Source organism: Macaca mulatta, chromosome 1, assembly GCF_049350105.2.
Source record: "Macaca mulatta isolate MMU2019108-1 chromosome 1, T2T-MMU8v2.0, whole genome shotgun sequence".
Classification (NCBI taxonomy): domain Eukaryota; kingdom Metazoa; phylum Chordata; class Mammalia; order Primates; family Cercopithecidae; genus Macaca; species Macaca mulatta.
In genome coordinates, this window is record NC_133406.1 from 12,602,341 (window position 1) to 12,626,360 (window position 24,020).

Here is a 24,020-nt window from a genome sequence, read left to right on the forward strand (position 1 = left end):
GAAAAGGTGGGAAGGGGGTGAAGGATAAAATATACAAATCGGGTGCAGTGTATACTGCTCGGGTTATGGGTGCACCAAAATCTCATAAATCACCACTAAAGAACTTACTCATGTAACCAAATACCACCTATTCCTCAATAAACTATGGAAATTAAAAAATAAAAAGTAAAAAGCACCCTGGGAAAAAAAAATTTCTCCCTGGCCAGTCACAGTGGCTCACACCTGTAATCCCAGCAATTTGGAAGGCTGAGGCAGGAGGATCACTTGAGCCCAATAGTTCGAAATCAGCCAGTGCAACATAGTGGAACCCTGTCTCAAAAAAAAAACCTAAAAATTAGCCGGGTGTGCTGGCACATGCCTGTGGTCTCAGCTTCGTGGGAGGCTGAGGTGAGCGGATTGCTTGAGCTTAGGAGGTTGAGGCGGCAGTGAGCCGTGACTGCCCCGCTGCCATCCAACCTGGGCAACAAAGTGAGACCCTGTCTCAAAAAACCCAAAAATTCTCTCTGTGCACCTTTTAAGAATACCTGAACTTCCCTATGTACACTTAAGCTTCGCTGGGGTGCTTAGACTTTCTTTTCTGTATCTGTCCAGTTACCAAGTCCCAGCCTTCCACTCCATGCTCCCCATGCTCTCTTCCTGTTTTATTTTCCATGACTGCCTCAATATAACTTGTGCTGAACCAAACTGGACTACTCAATTCCCTGCATTTTCTTTTTTAAAGTTTAATTTAATTAAAAAAAAAAAAAACTGGCTGGGTACAGTGGCTTCTGCCCACAGTTCCAGTGCTTTGGGAAACTGAGGCAGGAAGATTGCTTAAGGCCAGAAGTTCAAGATGAGCCTGGGCAACACAGCAAGACCTCCATCTCCACAAAAAAAATTTAAAAATTGGCTGAGTGTGATGGTGTGCACCTGCAGTCCCAGCTGCTTGGGAGGCTGAGGCAGGAGGATTGCTTGAACCCAGAGTTCCAAGTTATAATGAACTATGACTGTGCCATTGCATTCCAGCCTGGGTAACAGAGTGGGATTGTCTCAAAAAACAAAACAAAATCCCTAATCTAATCTCAGTGTAGAAAATTTGGAATATATACACACACACACACACACACGTGTGTATATATATACACACACACATATAATACACATATAATATGTATATATGTATATAATATATAATACACACATATAATACATATATACACATATAGAATACGTATATGTACACACATACATAATACATATATATACACATATATACACGTATATATTATATATATATGAATTTTGGATAAACTATTAACGGTTAGGGTTTTCCCCAATTCTCCTGACTGAGTGAAGATGTGATGCATACCTTTCACATAAATTTTGGCCGCATCTTTAATCATCTCACCACTAACAGGATAATTAAGTCAAAAGAATGAGCCTTCTAAGGCTACTGGTGCATGTGCCCCAAATTGCTCTCCAGAAAGAAAGGCTGTACCAGTTTACAGTATGAATTTTTTTCTTTTCTTTCTTTTTTTTCTTTTTTTGAGACAGTCTCGTCCTGTCATCCAGGCTGGAGTGCAGTGGCACAATCTCAGCTCACAGCAACCTCTGCCTCTTGAGTTCAAGCAATTCTCCTGCCTCAGCCTCCTGAGTAGTTGGGATTTCAGGCACCCGCCATCACACTCGTCTAATTTCTATATTTTTAGTAGAGGTGGAGTTTCACCATGTTGGCCAGGCTGGTCTCAAACTCCTGACCTCAGGTGATCTCCCCTCTTGGCCTCCCAGTGTGCCGAGATTACAGGTGTGAACCACCACGCCCAGTCATTTCCCCTTTGTCAGCGCCAAGTATTCGTTTTAAAAATCTCTTTTTAAAGGTTCTTAAAAAGTGGTAGGTTAAAAAATCAGGCCGTATCTTTTTCTATCTCCATGCCGTTTTCAGTGTTTCCTTCATGATCAGAATGCCTTCCCTCTCCTTCTCACCGAACTTCCTCTATGGCACTTCCCTTCCTCTAATGGACTCTACCCATCCTAGAAAACCCACTCGGATTCCCCCTTTCCATGAAGTCTTCCCGGCCGCTGTCTGGAATTCCACCTCACTTGGAACCCCCACATCATTTTGTTTGCATCTCCTGACCCCGCCTTGTAGTGAGAAATACTGTACGGTTTTCTTATTTCCATGCAACACCTTAAAATCCTGAGAACAGACAGGCATCTCCGCTCCTGCCTCAGCCTCCCGAGTAGCTGGGACTACAGGCGCCCGCCACCAGGCCCGGGTAATTTTTTATATTTTTAGTAGAGATGGAGTTTCACTGTGTTAGCCAGGATGGTCTCGATCTCCTGACCTCATTATCCGCTCACTGTGGCCTCCCAAAGTACTGGGATTACAGGCGTGAGCCACTGTGCCTGGCTATAATACAGTTCTTATAATGACAAATAATTCATTTATATCCCTGTAAATCATGTATTATAAATACAATCACAAGCATGGAGAAAAGTTTGGAAGGATCTATAACAAAAATGTTAACAATGGTTAATTCTGGGTGATGAGAACACAGGTGACTAATTTTTTTTTTTGCTTATGGATATTTTCCAATTTTCTATAATTATTGTGTTTATTTGAATACTATATGCATTTTTGAGACAGGGTCTTGCTCTGTGGCCCAGGTTGGAGTGCAGTGCTGCAACCATGGCTCACTGTAGCCTCCACCTCATGGGCTCAAGCAATCCTCCTGCCTCAGCCTCCCGAGTAGTTGGCATGCACCACCATACCCAACTAATTTTTTGATTTTTTAAAACTTTCTGTAGGCTGGGCGATATGGCTCATGCTTGTAATCCCAGTACTTTAGGAGGCCGAGGGGGGCAGATCACCTGAGGTTGGGAGTTCGAGACCAGTCTGACCAACATGGAGAAACCCCATCTCTACTAAAAATACAAAAATTAACTGGGCATAGTGGCACATGCCTGTCATCCCAACTACTTGGGAGGCTGAGGCAGGAGAATTGCTTAAACCTGGGAGGCAGAGGTTGCGGTGAGTTGAGACCATGCCACTGCACTCCAGCCTGGGCAACATGAGCAAAACTCCATCTCAAAAAAAAAAAAAAACTGTTGTAGGGACAGGGGTCTCACAATGCTCCCCAGGCTGGTCTTGAACTCCTGGGCTGAAGCAATCCACCTCCCTCCGCCTCCCAAAGTGCTGGGATTACAGGTGTGAGCCACTGTGCCTGGCCTAAAATAGACATTTTTTAATGTCATAAAAAAATAAGGATTTAAACTGCTAGGTCCAGAATTATATGTAATGGTGTCTCAAGTTCCCTTTCTTGTCTTGTCTTTGTAAGAGTTAGTGTTGGCAATGTTACCGTCAAGAAGGAAAAAACATCAGAAAGTTTCTGTCAGGCTCCTTTATTTATTTATTTATTTATTTATTTTTGAGACAGTGTCGCTGTTGTCAGCTCGGGCTGGAGTGCAATGGCACGATCTCAGCTCACTGCAACTTCTGCCTCCCAGGTTCCAACCATTCTCCTGCCTCAGCCTCCCGCGTTGCTGAGATTACAGGCACCAGCCACCATGCCCGGCTAATTTTTGTATTTTTTTAGTAGAGACTAAAGGGTTTTAGGGTTTTAAAACTTTTAGGGTTTCACCACGTTGGCCAGGCTGATCTTGAACTCTTTACCTCAGGTGATCTACCCGCCTCGGCCTCCCAAAATGCTGGGATTACAGGCATGGGCCACCACGCCTGGTCTAGAAAGTTCCTTTAAACTGAGTGTATGAAAAGCTCTTATTTCTTTGAACAATCATATCGACCATTATCAGTTTATTTTAAAAAATGATATGCCAAAAGATCTACTAAAGTTTTTGTTTGTGTGTGTTTTCTTTCTTTTTTTTGAGATGGAGTCTTGCCCTTGTTGCCCAAGCTGGAGTGCAATGGTGCCATCTCGGCTCACTGCAACCTCCACCTCCTGGGTTCAAGCGATTCTCCCACCTCAGCATTCCGACCTAGCTGAAATTACAGGCGCCTGCCACTACTCCCAGCTAATTTTTTTTGGATTTGTAGTAGAGACGGGGTTTCACCATGTTGGCCAGGCTGATCTCAAACTCCTGACCTCATGATCTGCCTGCCTCAGCCTCCCAAAGCGCTGAGATTACCAGCATGAGCCACCGCGCTCGCCCTGTGTGTGTTTTCAATAACACAAGTGACAAACCATTTCCTTAATTGGAATCTACATGGACTGCTAATATAAATGAATCTATAGCTGCCTTTTAGAATTACAAACTCTAATTAGCTCTCTGGAGGACTTAACACAGAGCAAACAAGGTTTGTTCCTATCAAATACATTTTGTTCTGCTATACTTTAAATTACTATCATATATATTATACATGAAAGGTTAAACTGGGTAATGCCTTAGAGAGGGGAGAGAAAGACTTCGGACCAAATAAATCCTTATCAGAAATGGAGAAAAACGAGATTATTTATTTTATTTTATTTTTGAGACGGAGTCTCGCTCTTATTGCCCAGGCTGGAGTGCAATGGGGCGATCTTGGCTCACTGCAAGCTCTGCCTCCCAGGTTCAAGCGATTCTCCTGCCTCACCCTCCCGAGTAGCTGGGATGACAGGCGCCTGCTACCACGCCCGTCTAATTTTTGTATTTTTAATAGAGACAGGGTTTCACCATGTTGGCCAGGCTGGTCTCAAATGCCCAACCTCAAGTGATCCACCTGCCTTGGCCTCCCGAAGTGCTGGGATTACAGGTGTGAGCCATCGCACCCAGTCAAAAAATGAGATTATTATTTGATGCTTCTCAAATAACAAGCCCAGGGTTGCTATACAGTGGAAATTCAAAAATTATCTGCTAAATGAACAAATGAATGAGAACTGTGTATTGTCCCTGGGGGACAAAGTAGATTTGTTATTGTCGCTTAATGAATCTTAATACCTAAAGAGGGAACTTCTACTAAAGGAGAAAGAATGTAGCTGATATCTGCTAGCAGTAAATAGATACTGATGGAAAATACTGCAGAATTGGCCTTAAAATACAAAAGATGGATTAATTCTAGGTTTGAGGAGAAGAGAGGGTTGTTGAAAAATTAATTATACATAAAAATTCACTTAGATTCGCTAATAATTGGGATCCCCATTTGCCATGTTTTGACTCTTGACCTGTATATTTTCCACTGGTGCAAAGCAAGAATGAAGCCACGTCAAGTCATTTATGTTGACTTCCTGTTTTAAAGGCCAAAGCCCCGAAGGTCTACTCTTGGTCAGTCTAGTTTGAGCAGTGGCTCAAACGAAGAAAACATTTGTCAGGTGAAGAACGGCCAGGTTCCTTGTCATCAGAGTAACTGTCATGATGAAGTGACAATTAACACAGTAATTATCACTATCAAAATTCTTGTGCCTAACGTATGGTAGCCCTGCCCTGAGTCCTTGACAAGCATAATCCCAAATCATCCTGGGTGATTCTGGGTCTTTTGGGATGGTGCTCTTCAAATCCCAATGCTCCAACTTCCTCAGGGCTTGATGTCTCAGGGCATTGAACCTCTAGGAATGTCAGACTCCTCATCTCCTCATCTATAAAATGGAGATGGCAGTATTGCCTGTATCTCTTCGACTAAATGAGATGAGGGACAAGATGCCATTTTTGCCAAGTCTTATGCCAATGTTCTTTAAAGATGTTCGGTTTTGATTCGTCAGGTGTGGTGGTGCACGCCTATAGTCCCAGCTACTCAGGAGGCTGAAGGGGAAGCTTGCTTAGCCCAGGAGATTGAAGCTGCAGTGAGCCATGATCGTGCTACTGCACTCCAAGATATTAGGTTTTAGATTTATTTATTTATTTAGAGACAGAGTCTCACTCTGTCACCCAGGCTGGAGTACAGTGGCACAATCATGGCTCACTGCAGCCTCCACCTCCCGGGTTCAGCCTCCTGAGTAGCTGGGACCACAGGTGCACAACACCAGGCCCAGCTAATTTTCTTATATTTTTGGTAGAAACAGGGGTCTCACTATGTTGCCCAGGCTGGTCTTGAACTCCTGGACTCAAGCAATCCACCCACCTCAGCTTCCCAAATTGTTGGGATTACAGGTGTGAGCCACCACATCCGGCTAGTTTTATTTTTTGAAGGAGGCAGGGGAATAAAGAGGCCCCAGGCCATCTCTCAGCGCACCTCCTCTGCTGCTCCTCACTGCCCACACCCATCCTAGAACACTGAGCTCAGTCCAGCCTCAGGGCGTTTGCCCCAGCAACTTCCTGTCCCTGGCATCCTCCTGTCTTAGATCTCCACGGGCCGGGTCCTTTGCATTGTTCGGGTCTCACTGCCCCTTCCGAGCTAAATGGCACCCTCCCCCTACCAGGCTTAATCCCATTAACCTGGCTTATCTTCCTCAAGGCACCTACCACCATATAAAATGACTTACTGATTCTGTGTTGATTGTCTGTCTCTCCCAACTAGAATATAAGCTCTAAGAGGAAAAGGTCTTTGGATGTCTGGTGTCACTGCTGCACACCAGGCACACAGCAGGTGCCCAATAAATATCTGATGGATACATCAAACGAATGAGGAGTGTGACAGTTCAAGAAAAAAATCAAATGAGAAATTAGGCTTCTTAGCAGCCCAAGAAGAGTTCTCTATCTAGAAGTTTTTAAACCAGCTGACGCAAGCGTTTTTGGTGTTAACCAGGCAGCTGCAAGACTGCTATGGAGAGGACACTGTGTACCATGGAGATTAACGGCATGAGCTTTGGAGGCAGCTAACCCCGCACAGATGCGGAACTTGGACAGGTTACTGAGCTTGCTAAGCCCCCGTCTCACTCTCCGAACAGGGATAATGACACCTCTCTCACACGGTGGTTGTGAGGATTAGATGAGGTAATCCTTTAAAGCCCCCATCCTAGCACACGGTAAGAAGCATGCAACAATGAATAGCATAGCTGTGGGGAAGCATTAATAACCAACAGCCTTTTTCAGGATAATCGCTTGAGCCCAGGAGGTGGAGGCTGCAGTGAGCTGAGATCGCGCCACTGCACTCCAGCCTGGGCGACAGAGCAAGAACCCGTCTCAAACAAAACAAAACAAAACAAAACAAAAAACCAAACCAACAGTCTTTTAAAAAGCAGTGGTTCCCAACCTTGGTCATAGGATGGACCCCCCCCAACCCCCCACCCTACCAATCCCCCAGGGAAATTTACAAAACCCTGATGTGTGGTCCCACCCTTGGAGATCCTGATTAATTAGTCTGGGATGCAGGGAGGACACGGGAATTTTTTAAAGCTCCCTTGGGACTTCTAATGTGCAGCTAGGACTGAAAACCTCCACCGGCCTTGAAGACATCTCCAGATTAAGTACTTAGTCAGAAGTGCCTGCCAAAATTAGGTTTTGGAATTACACCCACCTCTCTTTGTGAGACGCCATGTCTGTTGATGATTAAGAGTTCTCGGATACGCAGTGCTTCTCCACACTCACAACCTAATAAGTGGTTTTCCATGGGACATTTCTCCCCCCACCCTCCGCCTCTCCATCGTTTCTCACTCAAATGTTTTAAAATTATACTGTAAAGAAGAGTTCAGGAATCAAGCACGCTCATTAATGTCATTTAAAACAACTGTTAAAAAAAATAAGTGACTGGTAGTGTCTGTATCTAACTCATAAGTTCGTGGCTGGCAGGTTATAAAATATGGGTCAATTAACAGTTAATTGTGAATTGGAACAAGATTCACAATGCACACACGTCATGATTAGTTAGGAGTAGAAATGGCTCCAGTCAGGATGTTGGCAGCGGATCACAGACTGACTTAATGTGCCTCCCTGCAGGAAGGTGCCCTTTCATCTTGCACCCTCTGGCTTTTGGAGAGTGACTGCTACGGCAGCGTCTCCCTCCACTGCTGCAAGAGGACTGTTAGCTCTCAGGTCATTTGTAAGGATGCTCCCCGGGATAACCAGGTCTTGAGTTCGTTCAAAACCATTAGAGAGTAAACATTTTATATTGGCAACTTCAGAGATAGCTAAGTACTGTGGTTCTGAAATAAAATAACTCTATCCCGGCCGGGCGCGGCGGCTCACGCCTGTAGTCCCAGCACTTTGGGAGGCCCACGCGGGCAGATCCCGAGGTCAGGAGATCGAGACCATCCTGGCTAACACGGTGAAACCCCATTTCTATTAAAAATACAAAAAATTAGCCGGGCATGGTGGTGGGTATCTGTAGTCCCAGCTACTCAGGAGGCTGAGGCAGGAGAATGGCATGAACCAGAAGACGAAGCTTGCAGTGAGCCGAGATCGTGCCACTGCACTCCAGCCTGGGTGACAGACCGAGACTCTGTCTCAAATAAATAAATAAATAAATAACTCTATCCCAGGTGGTTATACATGATCAGATTTGGAGGCTGCAAAATACCAACAAATGTTGAAGTAGAGTCACATCCTTCTGCAGTAATGGTTATTAAGGGGGTATAATCATGCTTTTTTTTTTTTTTTTTTTTCTGTGTGTGGTTTCCAATGTGGTTGGAAATAAACATAGTTAAATTACCAGTTTCTGGCTTTGATAAATCATTGGAACTTGGGGCACACACAAACACACACACACACCCCACATTATTCATCATAAGAGTTATATATTAGCAGTTTTCGGAAAGTGATGAAGAATTATTTTTACCTACTAAGAAACTGACCCAAGGGCTTTTGGTGGGCGTTTGATCTCTTAACCAAAGGGGAAGAACAACGTGATTTCGTTTTCTCTAAAGCATCCTTTTAAGGAGACATTAAGTTGGCAGCAGCACTGGGAAGTCTAACTGACAGGTTGGGTGGATCCAGGCAAGTAAATCATGCTGGGCCTCAATTGTGTCATCGAATAAAACTGGAGTAGAGAAAGCACGTGAGAAAAAGAAGCAAACTCTCACATACAAAAAGACCCAGGTTGGGCTGGGCGTGGTGACTGAGGCCGGTAATCCCAGCACTTTGGGAGGCTGAGGCGGGTGGATCACCTGAGGTCAGGAGTTTGAGTCCAGCTTGACCAACCATGGTGAAACTCCGTCTCTATTAAAAATAGAAAATTATCCGGGTGTGGTGGCACATGCCTGTAATCCCAGCTACTTGGGAGACTGAGGCAGGAGAATTGCTTGAACCCAGGATGTGGAGGCCATGCCATTGCACTCCAGCCTGGGCAACAAGAGTGAAACTCCATCTCAAAAAACAAACAAACAAACAACACTCTGGTGGTTCATTCTGACACAAGTAAAAAATGTTTGAAGATGACCAGAAGCCTGATTAAAATTAATCTACTAAGTAATAATGACTATCATTCAGAAGAGTCCTTAAAGGGTTTATAAATATTTCTAAACAAATTTCTGTACTCATTTTTATTTTAGTTAACGTGCCACATTAGTGTGTGGGGTGTTAGTCTTTAAAGAGTTTAAACATAGATTTTTTAAATTAGAAAATAAATATGTGCTTGTCATGGCAAACCTGAAAATTCAGATGAGCATATGGAAAAAATTAATGCTCCCATTACCCAGGCCAACCACAGTTAACCTTTTAGAAATTTCCTTGGTTATTTACCATGCAGCAAGGTATACTTACCGACATGTGATCATTTGTTACATACACATTTGTATACACAGATTAAATGCGGAGGGCCGTTTCCGATACCAGCTCATGTTAGAAATTTCAGAAATACAGGATAGTGGAAAGAAAATAAAAATTCACCAGGCATGGTGGCTCATGCCTGTAATCCCAGCACTTTGGGAGGCCGAGGCGGTTGGATCACCTGAGGTCAGGAGTTTGAGAACAGCCTGGCCAACATGGTGAAACCCCATCTCTACTAAAATTACAAAAATTTGACAGGCGCGGTGGCTCACCATTGCACTCAAGCCTGGGTGACAAGAGTGTGAAACTCCATCTCAAAACAAAACAAAACAAAAAATCTATGGAATGAAAAAGAAATCACCTAGAACTGCACCTTCCAGAGAGAACTGCTGCTCACATGCTGGTATTGGTGTATTTTCTAATATCATGTTTCTAAGGGGAAAAAAAGTTGAGTATGCACTGCATGTTCTGGTTTCTCAGCTTGGTTACCTGGGCTGATGACAGCTGCCCCTGAGGGCTCTGTGGGTTCCCCACCCTGCTTAAGAAAGAAATAAACAAAACTCTGGTGACTCCAGTCAGTCAATGTATGCTTTACAAGATGTAGAAAATGTTGGTGAGGTCTTTTTATTATTATTATTTTACTAGCATTTTTTTTGAGATGGAGTCTTGCTCTGTCGCTCAGGCTGGAATGCAGTGGTGTGACCTCAGCTCACTGCAATCTTTGCCTCCCGGGTTCGAGCAAGTCTCCTGCCTGAGCCTCCTGAGTAGCTCAGATTATAGGTGCCTGTCACCATGCCTGGCTAATTTTTGTATTTTTAGTAGAGATGGAGTTTCGCCATGTTGGCCATGCTGGTCTCGAACTCCTGGTCTCAAGTGATCTGCCCACCTTGGCCTCCCAAAGTGCCGGGATTACAGGTGTGAGCCACCACACCTGGCCATTTGCTAGCTTATTTTAATGCTTACTCCCTCACTCCCTGTCCCTTCTGATTAATTAATGAGAAATTTAAACATTGCAAAAATGTCTGTCTTATGATTAAAAAAGGGGAGGGGGGAAAATAAACTTTAATGTTTCTTTGCTTAAACACACTGAAAGCAGAAGAGAAGCAGGACTAACACCTGGCCTAATGTCAGGAGGGCTCCTTTGGCTACCCAAGTAGCCAAGACACACAGAGAGAGATGACCCAGCTGGCTTCTGGTCCCTTCCACCAAGCAACAAACAGCACGTTCTCCACCAATGCTATGGCTCTTAGAACTCAGAGGGAAGGAGAATCCGTTCAGTCCCGACTGGCCGGATCCTACACCTGCCCTATTCAGAACCCTGCCATGCCCCTCACATGCAAAGGAAGGGTAGTGCAGAGAACATACTCTTTGAAGGCTTTTGTGAAGTCTTGTAAGATAGGGCTTTCCCTGCAGTTTGCCGCAAGTAGAAAGTTGCTCTATTCTGCAGTACAGATTTTTAAGTTAATGATAAACATAGTCTCAAATTACTTTTATTTTATTTTATTTTATTTTAATTTTTTGAGATGGAGTTTCACTCTGTTGTCCAGGCTGGAGTGCAATGGCGCGATCTCGGCTCACTGCAACCTCCGCCTCCTGGGTTCAAGCGATTCTCCTGCCTCAGCCTCCCAAGTAGCTGGGATTACAGGCGCCTGCCACCACGCCCAGCTAATTTTTGTATTTTTGGTAGAGACGGGGTTTCACCATGTTGGCCAGCTGGTCTTGAACTCATGACCTCAGGTGATTCACCCACCTCGGCCTCCCAAAGTGCTGGAATTACAGGTGTGAGTCACCGACCCCGGCCTCCAATTATCTTTAATTCAGTCATACTAGCTATTGGCCCAGATATTTTTTAGAATAAATCATTTACCTGGAAGGGGATCTCCAGTGCTATCTGGAAAGCCATTTTCTTCTCCCTAAAAACCAAAAAGCAACCTTCATTAAAATCATATCCAAATGTGAATGGAGATATTATCCATCTTCCAACTTACTTAAATTTCCACTAAAACCCTAGGGGCTGGGGTGGGTGGAGGGAATGAATCTTGAGAATGGTATTTTAATGGGAGGTGAACCCAGCATCTGCCTCTAGAATATGAGCACCTTGAGTGCAGGGACTTTTGTTTATTTGCTCCCTGTGCTGTCCCAGTGCCCAGAACAGTGCTTGATACACAGCAGACACTCAAACTTGCTAAATGCCCTAGTGTCCCTATTTTTAAAAATTATCAGCTGGACACCATAGTTTGTGCCTGCAGCCCCAGCTACTTGGGTGGCTGAGATGGGAGGATCGCTTGAGCCCAGGAGTTGGAGGCTGCAGTGAGCTATGACTGAGCCACTGTACTTCAGCCTGAAAGATAGCAAGATCTCAAAGAAAGAAAAAAAAAAGGGTATCAATGCAAGCAACAATGTGCTATTTTTATTTTACATTATGGGTTATCTTCCTTATATTATTTCTTATCTGCTTTTTGTCTGTCAGGGCTTGTCTGTCGATCCAGGTTACAATTCTTTCCCTTTTCTATTTATTTCAGTATATATCGCAAAGCAGCTAAAACCAACTATGAAAAAGTGGTGTCCAAATCTCTTGAGAGACAATCGTGTTTCTGCCCTTCTGACTGGGGTTCCATTTTTATAATCAGGACCATGCTACAGGGATGTGAGGGATTTACTCTGATCTTGGAGGGGTGTGTGTGTGTGTGTGTGTGTGTGTGTGTGCTTCCCATGAAGTCAGCAGAGGAGACCGGTCCCAGTATACCTTCGTTTATGTTAACTCCATCTTTCTACAACCAAATCTTTCTTATCAGCTAATGCCACCCCCCACTCCACCCCCATCCACAGTACTGAAGCAGCACAAGAGGCCAGTCAGAAGCCCTGGGCTTTAGAACCTCAGGCACAGTGCCAGTGAGGGTCTCAGATCCCCCGTTTGTGTACTGAGGTAGCTGTGGGATTAGCTCAGCTCTAACGTGCCTCTACTTTCTTGGGTCTGAGAGTTTCACCTGTCAAGATGTGCTAAATCCGTGGTGTCAATGTGTTTTAAGCATTTTTTTTTTTTTTTGAGATGGAGTCTCGCTCTGTCACCAGGCTGGAGTGCACTGGAGCAATCTCGGCTCACTGCAATCTCTGCCTCCCAGGTTCAAGTCATTCTCCTGCCCCAGCCTCCTGAGTAGCTGGGATTACAGGCATGCGCCACCACACTCAGCTAATTTTTGTATTTTTGTAGAGATGGGGTTTCACCATGTTGGCCAGGATGGTCTCCATCTCCTGACCTCGTGATCTGCCCGCCTCAGCCTCGCAAAGTGCTGGGATTACAGGCGTGAGTCACTGTGCCTGGTGTGTTTTAAACATTTTAAACAATCTTTCTCTCTTAATCTTCTCAGAGGAGCCTTTTGCCTCATCCCAAGCTCATCCATCCCCATGTCTCCGCCGTGTACATACCTTAACCTAACCACAAACCTAGACTTTTTTTTTTTCCACACAGGCACATTCCCATGTGTTACCAGCTAGACTTTTCTCCTAAGTCATCTAAATATTTCTTATCTTTGCTGGAACTAAAAACCAACTTGCTTACCATAATTCATACAATTTCTTTTCATTTAGGTGAAGTCGTACTTTCTTCTCACATTTCCCTTACTCAGGAGTGTGTGTGTGTGTGTGTGTGTATCAGAGAGAGAGTGTGAGAGAGAAAGAGAGAAACAGATGAAGAGACAGAGATGGAAAGAGAGAATTATAGTGAGTCTCTGAGCAGATAGAAATCTCTCTCTATGCAACCTTTTGTTTTATTTCAAGGCTAACCCCAGAAGCCCCACGACTTTAGGGACACTAGTCATTACTCCGCAGGTCATGTGGAGACCTGCCTTTTCGCATCTGCATCACTCCTGCAGGATCGGGCAGGTATGTGGACTCTTTTATCAACACAGTCACGGTTCTGCTCACTGAATTGGAAACCTGGGCTGAGGAAACAGAAGCAGGAACTTCAGGTACTCTCGAGAGATACAAATGTTAGAACTTGACAGATTTTGTGGTATTTGAGGTTCCTGCTAAAACATGAACTTGACTCTAAGTAGAAACTATGTTACTTGGCATATTTGACTTGATTTCTCATAATCGAGAGAAAATTTTACCAAGGTCAGTGTCTGGCCAGAATCATCCCCATGATGCAGACAGGGAATATGAATTACTTGTGAAAGTTGATAACGATAGAATTTAGATTAATATGCATGATCTTTGTTCTTAGCTCTGATTATCAGGTTGCGCTATGTTGTGGGTTTGTTTTCTAAGAGTGAAATAGGGAAACCACTGATTTTTGTGGGTTTTGTAGTCTTAATGAAAGCATACACATGCCTTTATTCAACACCTATTTATTGAGCAGCTAATATGTAAAAGCCCCCATACTGCAATGCACAAAGATAAAAGGACCTGAACCCTTGACCTCAAGATATGCTGGGAAATGGAGACCACTTAAACAACTAAAATGCAAGGCACGAGATAGTGAATTCCAGGAGAGGGGTACAGATGAAGTCAGAGAGGAAAGGTGTCTTCTGATGAAAAAAATCAGAGGCAGTCTCTTGGAGACAGACATGTTTGAGACGGACCCTGCTGAAATCCGGGCAGTGGGGACTTGAGAGGAAGAAACATCTAATCTTAAGCAAAGACCATGAGAGGGGCAAGAGGGAGATGATTCAGAAATCAGGCTGGAAGTTAAGAAAAACAAACAAAACAAAAAGAAGGGGGTAAGACAGGTGAATAGACTGGGGCCTGTCCAAGGAGCTGGACGTCATTCCAGACAACAGGGAGTCACTGAGGGGCTCTTGTCTGAAGCAGGGCATCCTCACAGGTGTCTAAGACCAGCGCAGGAAATACCTGTCGGGCTACAGTGTAGGACGCGTGGGGGAACAGAACATGTGGAGGCGACGGACAGAGAAGGGGGAAGAATGACATGAGCAAGGATTAATGAGACTCCGCATCACTCCTCCAGGAGAGAAGGGGATGAAGCGAGAGCCGCTGTAGAGATGCGATCACTGGGAAAAACAGGAAAGGAGGTGAAATGCAGAGCAAGCTGTGAAGAGGTGACAGAGAAGACAAGGGCAGGCTCACACACAACAAACTTGAGATACCCATAGGAGCTGAAAGCATGGTCCTGGTCCCTGGGAGAGGCCAGGGCAGGAGATGAAAATAAGGATGTCAAAGTGATTACGAAAGAAATGACTGGAAGTGAAAAGACAGCTGTGAGGTCACAACCTCGAGAAGGACCTGAGAAGGACACGTCAGTGGCAGAGGAAGGAACGAAAGGACAGCAGAGAAAGGAGGTTAGAGAGGGGAAGAAAAGCAGGGGAAGCAGTATCAAAAGTTGCAGCAAACGGCCAGGCACGGTGGCTCATGCCTGTAATTCCAGCACTTTGGGAGGCCGAGGCAGGCCAATCGCCTGAGGTCAGGAGTTTGAGACAAGCGTGGCCAACATGGTGAAACCGCGGCTCTATTAAAAATACAAAAATTAGCTGGATGTGGTGGTGAGTGCCTGTGATCCCAGCTACTCGGGAGGGTGAGGCAGGAGAATCACCTGAACCTGGGAGGCGGAGGTTGCAGTGAACCAAGATCACGCCACTGCATTCCAGCCTGAGTAACAGAGCAAGACTCTGTCTCAAAAAAAAAAAAAAAGCGATTGCAGCACTCCAACCCAGGTGACTGAGTGAGACTCCGTCTCCAAAAAAAAAAAAAAAAAACTTGCAGAAAGGGATGGACTCTGAGCACCAAGTGAAGACAAGACTTGGTGAGGAGGAGACGAGCAGCAATTTTGAAAGCCGTTCTAGCAGAGTGGTGGCTGGCTGATACCAGGTAGGCAGTGAGGCCATGGAGATGGCTGAAGAACATGCGTGTGGTTGTGTAGGCCTGAAATGCCACCCTCCCCAGCCCTGTCATCTGCTTAATTTCTCTTATCTGTAGAGCCTCAGCTTAGACATCACTTCCGCTAGGACACCTTCTCCAAACCCCCAGTCTGGGTTCTGTGCCCTGGGCGTTCCCCAGGCACCCTGTCCATGCACCCCCACAGCATGCCTGTTCCACTGGGCCTGGAGTGTATTCAAGGAGCAAGGGATGGACCTTGATGATGAAAAGACACCATTTCTTTGGAGATAGGACAAAGAGGGAGAAAAACGGGGGCAAATCTGGAGAAACCTGGAGGGAGGTGAGATATCCGTTGGCCCAGCCTCCATGTCAGGGGATAGGAAGCAGAAACGGGGAATGGGGAGTTACCGTTCAATGCATATAGAATTTCAGTTTGGAAAGACAGAAAAGTTCTGGAGATGGACGGTGGTGATGGTTGCGCAACACCGTGAATATACTTAATGCCACTGAGCTGTGCACTTAAAAATTGTTAAAATGGGTCAGGCGCGGTGGCTCACGCCTATAATCCCAGCACTGGGGAGGCGAGGCGGGCGGATCACCTGAGGTCGGGAGTTCGAGACCAGCCTGGCTAACATGGTGAAACCCCATCTCCACTAAAAATACAAAATAAGCCGGGCATGGTGGTATGCACCTGTAATCCCAGCTTCTTGGAAGGCTGAGGCAGGAGAATCACTTGAACCTGGAAGGTGGAGGTTGCAGTGAACCGAGATCTTGCCACTGCACTCCAGCCTGGGTGACAGAGTTAAAAACGGTTAAAGTCGTTAACTTTTAAGTTATGTGTATTTTACCACAATAAAAAATGTTTAAAATGTGTTCTCTTAAACGATGTGGGCAGTAAGGAAGGCGACATGCTCGACATACTCTGTAGAGCCCTGTGCCAGAGTGACACGAAACAAACACTATTCCAAGGATAGAGAAATGCCGTGTGAATCACATTTATGAGACAGGAGAGACGGGAAAAAAATGTGGCATCTCTAAATTAGATTAATCTCTGATTTTAAATATGTGTGTGTAAATTAATGTAATAACTTAAATCATATAGGTATGCATTTGCATAGTCAGTCTACCTTCCTAAAACTTGATGTTAATTTTTCTTAACACTGGCTGGGAAGAACTTCTCACTTATTTAATTGGCGTGGTGTGAGGCCTGGACATGGGTTGTTTTAAATATCTCCTTAAGAAATGTTAAGGTGTTGCAGAGTCAAACACCTATGTTTTATATTCAAGTAAACTAAAGAAAACCCCCATTTTGTAAAACCTTCTCATTGTAAGAACAAGAGAATTATCTTATATTTGGGCAAAATGTATTAACTGCTGCCAAGAATTCTTTGAACAGAAAGTTGGCTAAGTTCCATGAATTTCACACCTTGGTTATTTTATAAACTGACAGTCAGTCCCATTTCTGCTCAGGGAGCTGAAAGCTCTGGGTACTAAGGAACAGTTGCCTCTAACTATTTACAACTGAGATTTAATATCAGGCTCCAAGCAACAGAAACCCCAAGGCCCAGGGCACACTTGGGAAAAGCTCCCAGCTCCCAGCTGAAAGTGCAGCCCACGTGGGAATGGACTGATGTGACCAGAGACACTAATAGGTTGATGGAGAAGTCAAATAAAAACAAGGAGAGGCTACTGATTTGGACTGAGCTCCTGCACTGAGACCCCAATAGACCAACCCAAAATGGAGTCACTCGCACTAAGGTTCCACATCAGCAACCCAAAACCTCAGCTGTGTATTCCTAAGATCTGACCTGATATCAGGAGAGAGAAATAATAGCTGACTCTAAAAACCGGCCAGTTTTCCCCAAAAGAACCAAACCAAACCAAACCAAACAAACAAACAAAAAAAACCCAGGAGATTCACAGCAACTAATCAAAAGGGGGCCAGTCATGAACTGACATGCTAGGGAAGTCCCCTTTGTTTAACCCATAGAAGGAAAGTCACCCGAAGTCCCCTGATGTTAACCAATCCACTCTCGGCACTGTGCTGTTTCCTTGCTCCTGCTCAAGCCACCTTCCAAAAACCAACTGTACTGCAGTGCCCAGCAGAAACCTTGTCTATTTTGCAGACTATGGTGCCTGGTTCATGAATCGTTATTAAAAGCCAATTAGATCTTTAAAACTCAGTAAGTTGAAACCTTGTTCTCTTACAGCCCGCACTGGTCCAATAGGGGCTAGTTTTCTGTGAAACATGCTCTTCAGGACTGTCTAGTTTGGTTAACTCATAAAGCATTCATCTGTGCTACTTTGCAAACTATGGGGAGGATAACTGAATGGGAAAGCGTGGCCCAGGCTGGTTCACCTGGTATGACCAAAGTCTGAATGGAAACCACCACGAACACCAAGACCAAGTAGTCACTCTTCATCTGGTGTGGCAAACTAAATTATAGGCAGAGAACCTGAGAAGAAACGCTCCGCACGCTTATGACTTGAGGCACCAGTTCAGCTCAATTACTTAACTAGCTTCTTTGGAATCACATTACCTGATTTCAAGTTATACTGCAGAGCTATAGTAACCAGTACGGTAGTAGCATAAAAACAAACACTTAGACCAATGGGACAGAATAGAGAACCCAGAAACAAACCCATACACCTACAGGGAACTCACTTTTGACAAAGGTGCCAAGAGCATACTCTGGGGAAAAGATAGTCTCTTCAATAAATGGTGCTGGGAAAACTGGATATCCATATGCAAAGGAGTGAAACTAGACCCCTATCCCTCTCCATATACAAAAATCAAATCAAAATCAATGGAAGACTTAAATCTAAGACCTCGAACTATGAAACCACTACAAGAATAACAATGCTCAAGTTTGATCTCTCTGCTTGCAGAAAATATTTCAGTACATGGCCTTGAAAATCTGATTTTAAATGCCTAGGTGTGTGATGGTAACAGGATTCACAGCATATGGATTTAGACTGTTCAAAACTTTCTCAGGCTGGGCACGGTGGCTCATGCCTGTAATCCCAGCACTTTGGGAGGCCGAGGTAGGCGGATCACCTGAGGTCAGGAGTTTAAGACCAGCCTAGCCAACATGGTGAAACCCCATCTTTACTAAAAACACAAAAATTAGCTCGACATGGTGGCAGGTGCCTGTAATCCCAGCACTTTGGGAGGCTGAGACAGGAGGATCACCTAAGGTCAGGAGACTAGTCTGGCTAAAACCCCATCTCTGCTAAAAATACAAAAAATTAGCTGGGTGTGGTGGCGGGAGCCTGTAATCCCAGCTACTCAGGAGGCTGAGGGAGGAGAATTGCTTGAACCCAGGAGGCAGAGGTTGCAGTGAGCCGAGATCGCACCATTGCTCCAGCCTGGGTGACAACAGTGAAACTCTGTCTAAAAAAAAAAAAGAGCTAAATAAGGAAGAGTGAAAGTGTAAAATAAATGCTACAGTGCTTTGCTTGGATGAGAGCAAGCCTGTGGGTTTCTGGACCTGTAGGTCCTTCTTCTCTGCAATGAGTTTTCTATCCAATTACAAGGAAGACCTGCTTCTTCTGGAGTTGAAGTGGGGGGTCAAAGACATAACCGTTCCGGGACTTTGAGGCCGGGCAAGCTCAGGTGTAATTTCATACCTTTGCTATGGTTTCAAAGATGAAAGATAAAGGGGTTTTCCCTGTGTAGGATGTAGAGTTGATTATTATTCAGAAATATCACAGAGTATTTTACAGGAGATTACGGTTTGTACATGCGAATACAAGTAGAGCATGGGGCTCTGGATATTACAGAGAGGCAGGGAGTTTTCGCACCTATCTATTTCATTCACAAAACCCAGGCTGTAGGACAGAAGTAATGCTAGAACACAGGCAAAGGGAAGGCTGAGTGCTGAGGAAATGCACCCACAGACTCCCTGGCTCAGTCTATAATTTTCCTTGGGTGCACAATTGTGTGCTAGCTGACCGCACAGAAAGACCATTTGGCTTCATCTGTCATATATGAAAAGTTTACTGAGTCTAAATACCATCTAAAGTTTTGGATGATTTACTCTATTATTTTTTCTTTGATTTGAAAAAATACCAGCTGGGCGTGGTGGCTCACGGCTATAATCCCAGCACTTTAGGAGGCCGATGCGGGCAGATTGCCTGAGCTCAGGAGTTCGAGACCAGCCTAACCAAAACAGTGAAACCTTGTCTCTATTAAAAATATAAAAATTAGCCGGGCATGGTGGTGGACACCTGTAATCCCAGCTACCCGGGAGGCTGAGGCAGGAGAATCTCTTGAACCTGGGAAGCGGAGGTTGCAGTGAGCTGAGACCAGGCCATTGCACTCCAGCCTGGGCAACAAGAGTGAAACTCCATCTCAAAAAAAAAAAAAAAAAGAAAGAAAAAGAAAAAGTACCAAAAACACCCAAAAAGTAAAAATTACTCAAAATCATGCTGTCTCATTAGAAATCAAAAAGAGATAGGAAAAACTTTCTCTCTCAATCTATTATCATGTCTCTCAATCCCATCTCACTCACTGCACATTACTGGTTACAATCTGGGCACTTCCTTCCTGATTCCTTAGTCATGGCCATGTTCACATATATGGAGAAATATTTTTTTAGGCCCCATATCACATTGATCCACAACTTGCTTTATCTGCTTAACAATACATCAGATATATTTCTTAAGGCCAAGGCTTTGTCTTCTTTTTAATGGTTTAAAAATATCCCACAGCATCAATGCACCATAATTTATTCAACCAGTGCCTGCCAATGGGCATGGGAGTTACCCGCAGCTCTTCTCTATTTTGAATGCCATACTGTGTACCTTGCACCATGTAATGAGTTCTGTAGGATCAAGTCCTTAAAGTGAGACTGCTAGACAGGAGTGTGAGTGGGTACTGCTAAACAATTTTCCGTAAAGTTGTATCAATTTACACTCTCAACTGTGTGTGAGAGCTGCACCCTGACACCCACACCATCCGAATGTCTAAGTGAAATTCCAACCTGCCCGTAAAGTTCAAAGGCATTGCAGTCAGTGGAGCACTGCAAGGTAATGAGAAGAGGAGCCACTGAATCAATTAATTAGAGCTGTTAAAGAACTGTCCAGTTTAATTATTAATAAACTTCTCTCCTGCTCTTCTTGGGGAAATAAGTACTAAGTGCTAAAAAGCAAGCATTTTTGCCCTTTGGCCTGAATTTTTTTTTTTTTTTTGGTGGGGCACAGAGTCTCTGTCACCCATGCTGGAGTGCAGTGGCGCGATCTTGGCTCACTGCAGCCTCCGCCTCTCGGGTTTAAGCCATTCTCCTGCCTCAGCCTCCTGAGTAGCTGAGACTACAGGCATGCGCTACGACGCCTGGCTAATTTTTGTATTTTTAGTAGAGACGGGGTTTCACCATGTTGGCCAGGATGGTCTCGATCTCCTGACCTCGTGGTCTGCCCACCTCAGCCTCCCAAAGTGCTGGGATTACAAGCATGAGCCACTGCACCTGGTCTGTTTTTTTTCTTTCTTTCTTTCTTTTTTTTTTTTTTTTTTTTTAGAGACAGAGAAAGAGTCTGGCTCTGTTGCTTAGGCTGGAGTTCAGTGGCATGATCTCGGCTCACTATTACCTCTGCCTCCAGAGCTCAAGCCATCCTCCTACCTCAGTCTCCCGAGTAACTGTGACTACAGGCATACACCACAATGCCCAGATACTTTTTGTATTTTTGTAGAGATGGTGTTTCACCATGTTGCCCAGGCTGGCCTCAAACTCCTGGGCTCAAGTGATCTGCCTACTCCAGCCTCCCAAAGTGCTGGGATTACAGGCGTGAGCCCCCATGCCCAGTAAACTTGAGTATGTTTTACCACAAATATTTTATTTTGTCCGGGTCTAAAAGCAGAAATAAGTCAAAGCCCATAAGTATTAACAGACCACATCAAAGCAGAGTACTATGGTTTTTCTTTTTTTAAAAAAATAGCATTTTGGGGAGGTTTCACTATAGAAAAAAAATACTCAAGGCCTTGAAATGATGGCTGAGGTTGGGTAGTAGGAATTGGCAGTGGGAAAAATAAGAACAACAGTTGACATTTCATGATTTTTTTCCAGCAATCAAAAACAAAGAATGCAGGTGGCCCTGGTTCACCCAAGCCTAGGGCTTGGCAAGGCAGGTTCCATTAAAAATCACCAGGAGCATTGCCAAAATGTTTGACCAGGGCATCGGGCTGGGTCAGTGAGGCCAGAGGAGGGCTGCAGGGCTGCGTCTCCAGCGGCTGTACAGGGATGAGTGGGGAGTGTGACAGCTAAACACAGGTGCAGAGGGAGTGAGGGGGAGGGGGGGAAGGGGAAGAAAGAAAAGAGGAAAGCTGGGGTCAGAGAGGGAACTTCAGAGTCACAGATAGAGGGTTTGTTCCCAGCGGTGGCATGATCTGAGGCATGGCCATTCCCTTGGTGGCACAGGCACACGTGGGAGGAAGGTCATGGCAAGGTCACAGTCTGGGATAAAGAAGTTCAGTCTAGAGAAAGTGAGAAGCCACATGCCGAGGAAGGTAAATACCAATGGGAGGTAGAATCAGATGATTATCTGTTTTGGACAAAATTGTTTACAGTTATCTAAAGACAGAAAGAGAAGTTCTACAGTTTTTAAAGACCCCAGCCAAGTTCTCCCAGCATTACTCACTTATTTTTAACTTTCTAGTGGTCAGTGAGTTATTCTAACACAGGACCCTCGATCACCTTACTAGAGATGAGTGAGTGGCCAGCTCTACAGACTGCTGGGAAGGTAGGTAAATGAAGAACAGAGAAAACAGGGAGATGGAGGAGTGTGAGGCCAAGAGAGATCCGCGATGCTTTTGTTCACAGAACAGAACAAGTGATTTCTCCCTTGAACCCAGGAGATGGAGATTGCAGTGAGCGGAGATCACGCCACTGCACTCCAGCCTGGGTGACAGAGCAAGACTCTAAAAATAAGACCAGGCGGCCAGGAGCAGTGGCTCACACCTGTAATCCCTGTCGTTTTGGGAGGCCGAGGCGGGCAAATCACAAGATTAGCAGATCGAGACCATCCTGGCTAAAATGGTGAAACCCTGTCTCTACTAAAAGTTTAAAAAAATAGCCAGATGTCGCGGCACATGTCTGTAGTCCCAGCTACTTGGGAGGCTGAGGCAGGAGAATCACTTGAACCCAGGAGGCGGAGGTTGCAGTGAGCCGAGATAGTGCCACTGCTCTCCAGCCTGGATGTCAGAGCAAGACTCCATCTCAAAAAAAAGAAGAGGCGATTTCTATTCCAGTGCAACTGACCCCTTGAGATTTCCTCTCCCTTCTTTAAATGTCCAGACAGCTCTGCAACAGGAACCCTTTCACCGCCTGTTTTGGGAACCTGCCGTTAGTTTGGACTGGAATGCAATAGCTGCAAGGCTGAAGTGAGTCCCTCTCATCAGTGTTAAAAACACCAAGTATGTGCTCTAGGCAGTTTTATAGTTTCATCTAATAGCCCTGGTTTCCCCCCCGTTCTATAAACTTCCCATCAGGGATAAAGTAAAGAGTTACCAAGCAAACCAGAACGATCAGATTTTCCCTTAGAGGAAGGAACTAAGGACTCTCCAGTCTATTAAACAGATCTTGTCGGAGCTTGAAAGGATTCCTACATATCATGAGAAGCAGGTAGGGGCCTGCCGGGCTGACTCACACCAGATATCATCTCCAGCAAGTGCTGGTCGGGTCCATTCCCTGTTATTTTACTGTAGGTAATGACTTGGGGTCTGCAGAGAATCTGGTGAGCTGGTTGCCCTGCCAAGCCAATGAAGTTGTTGGATGGGATTCTGCCCACTGCCTCTCCATCCAGTTTTTTTTTGTTTTTTTTTTTAAAGACAGAGCCTTGCTCTGTCACCCAGGCTGGAGTGCAGTGGCACAATCTCAGCTCACTGCAACCTCTGCCTCGTAGGTTTAAGCGATTCTTCTGCCTCGGCCTCCCAAGTAGCTGGGACTGCAGGCACACACCACCATGCCCGGCGAATTTTTGCATTTTTAGTAGAGATGGGGTTTCACCATACTGGCCAAGTTGCTCTCGAACTCCTCACCTCGTGATCCGCCCGCCTTGGCCTCCCAAAACGCTGGGATTACAGGCGTGACCACCGCGCCCAGCCTCTCCATCCAATTTAAGGAAAGGAGCAACCCTTCCATCTCCCAGTAGCTTTTATCTGCACCATTCTGCCAGATGGGTACCATTTAGAACTGTGGAAAAGTCTAAATCTCCCTCGAGTTAGGCAAGGCAAGAGGCCCGGCAGCAGGTGGTAACAACTGCTACCAACTCAGACACTCTGGGCACCTGGCAGGGGTGCTGGGCCAGGTCCCGGTGCCAACTCTGCTGCTCATCCACGGTCCCAGGCTCCCTCATCTGTAAAGCAAGGAGGCTGAACTACGTGACTTCTAAGGTTCCCTTCAGCTTTAAGATGCCAAGTTGTCAAACTGGGCAGCTGGGCCCCAGGCTCACTTTCTAAATTGTCAAGATTAGCAATGCTGAGTCATCCCCCTGCTCTAGTTCTGGATGGCACCAAGCCTAGGAAATAAAGCACAATAGATGGGGCCCTGGTCTCTGAATGACAGAGTGTGCATGGGGGCTAGGAGGAAGGAGGAATCCAGCCCTCTAAAAGGAAGGTGTAGGTGGTGTGTGAGGGGTCA

General features: G+C 45.1%; 1 protein-coding gene across 2 annotated transcripts in view; it reads right to left on the bottom strand.

Annotated features, from left to right (window-relative positions):
• EDARADD (EDAR associated death domain) overlaps positions 1–24,020 on the bottom strand; it is an 86,529-nt gene that overhangs the window by 5,599 nt on the left and 56,910 nt on the right. For both annotated transcript variants that reach the window (XM_001099801.5, XM_015126982.3), the window contains exon 5: positions 11,420–11,465. In XM_001099801.5, coding sequence (XP_001099801.3) covers positions 11,420–11,465 — 46 coding nt within the window. The remainder of the gene's footprint in view (positions 1–11,419; positions 11,466–24,020) is intronic.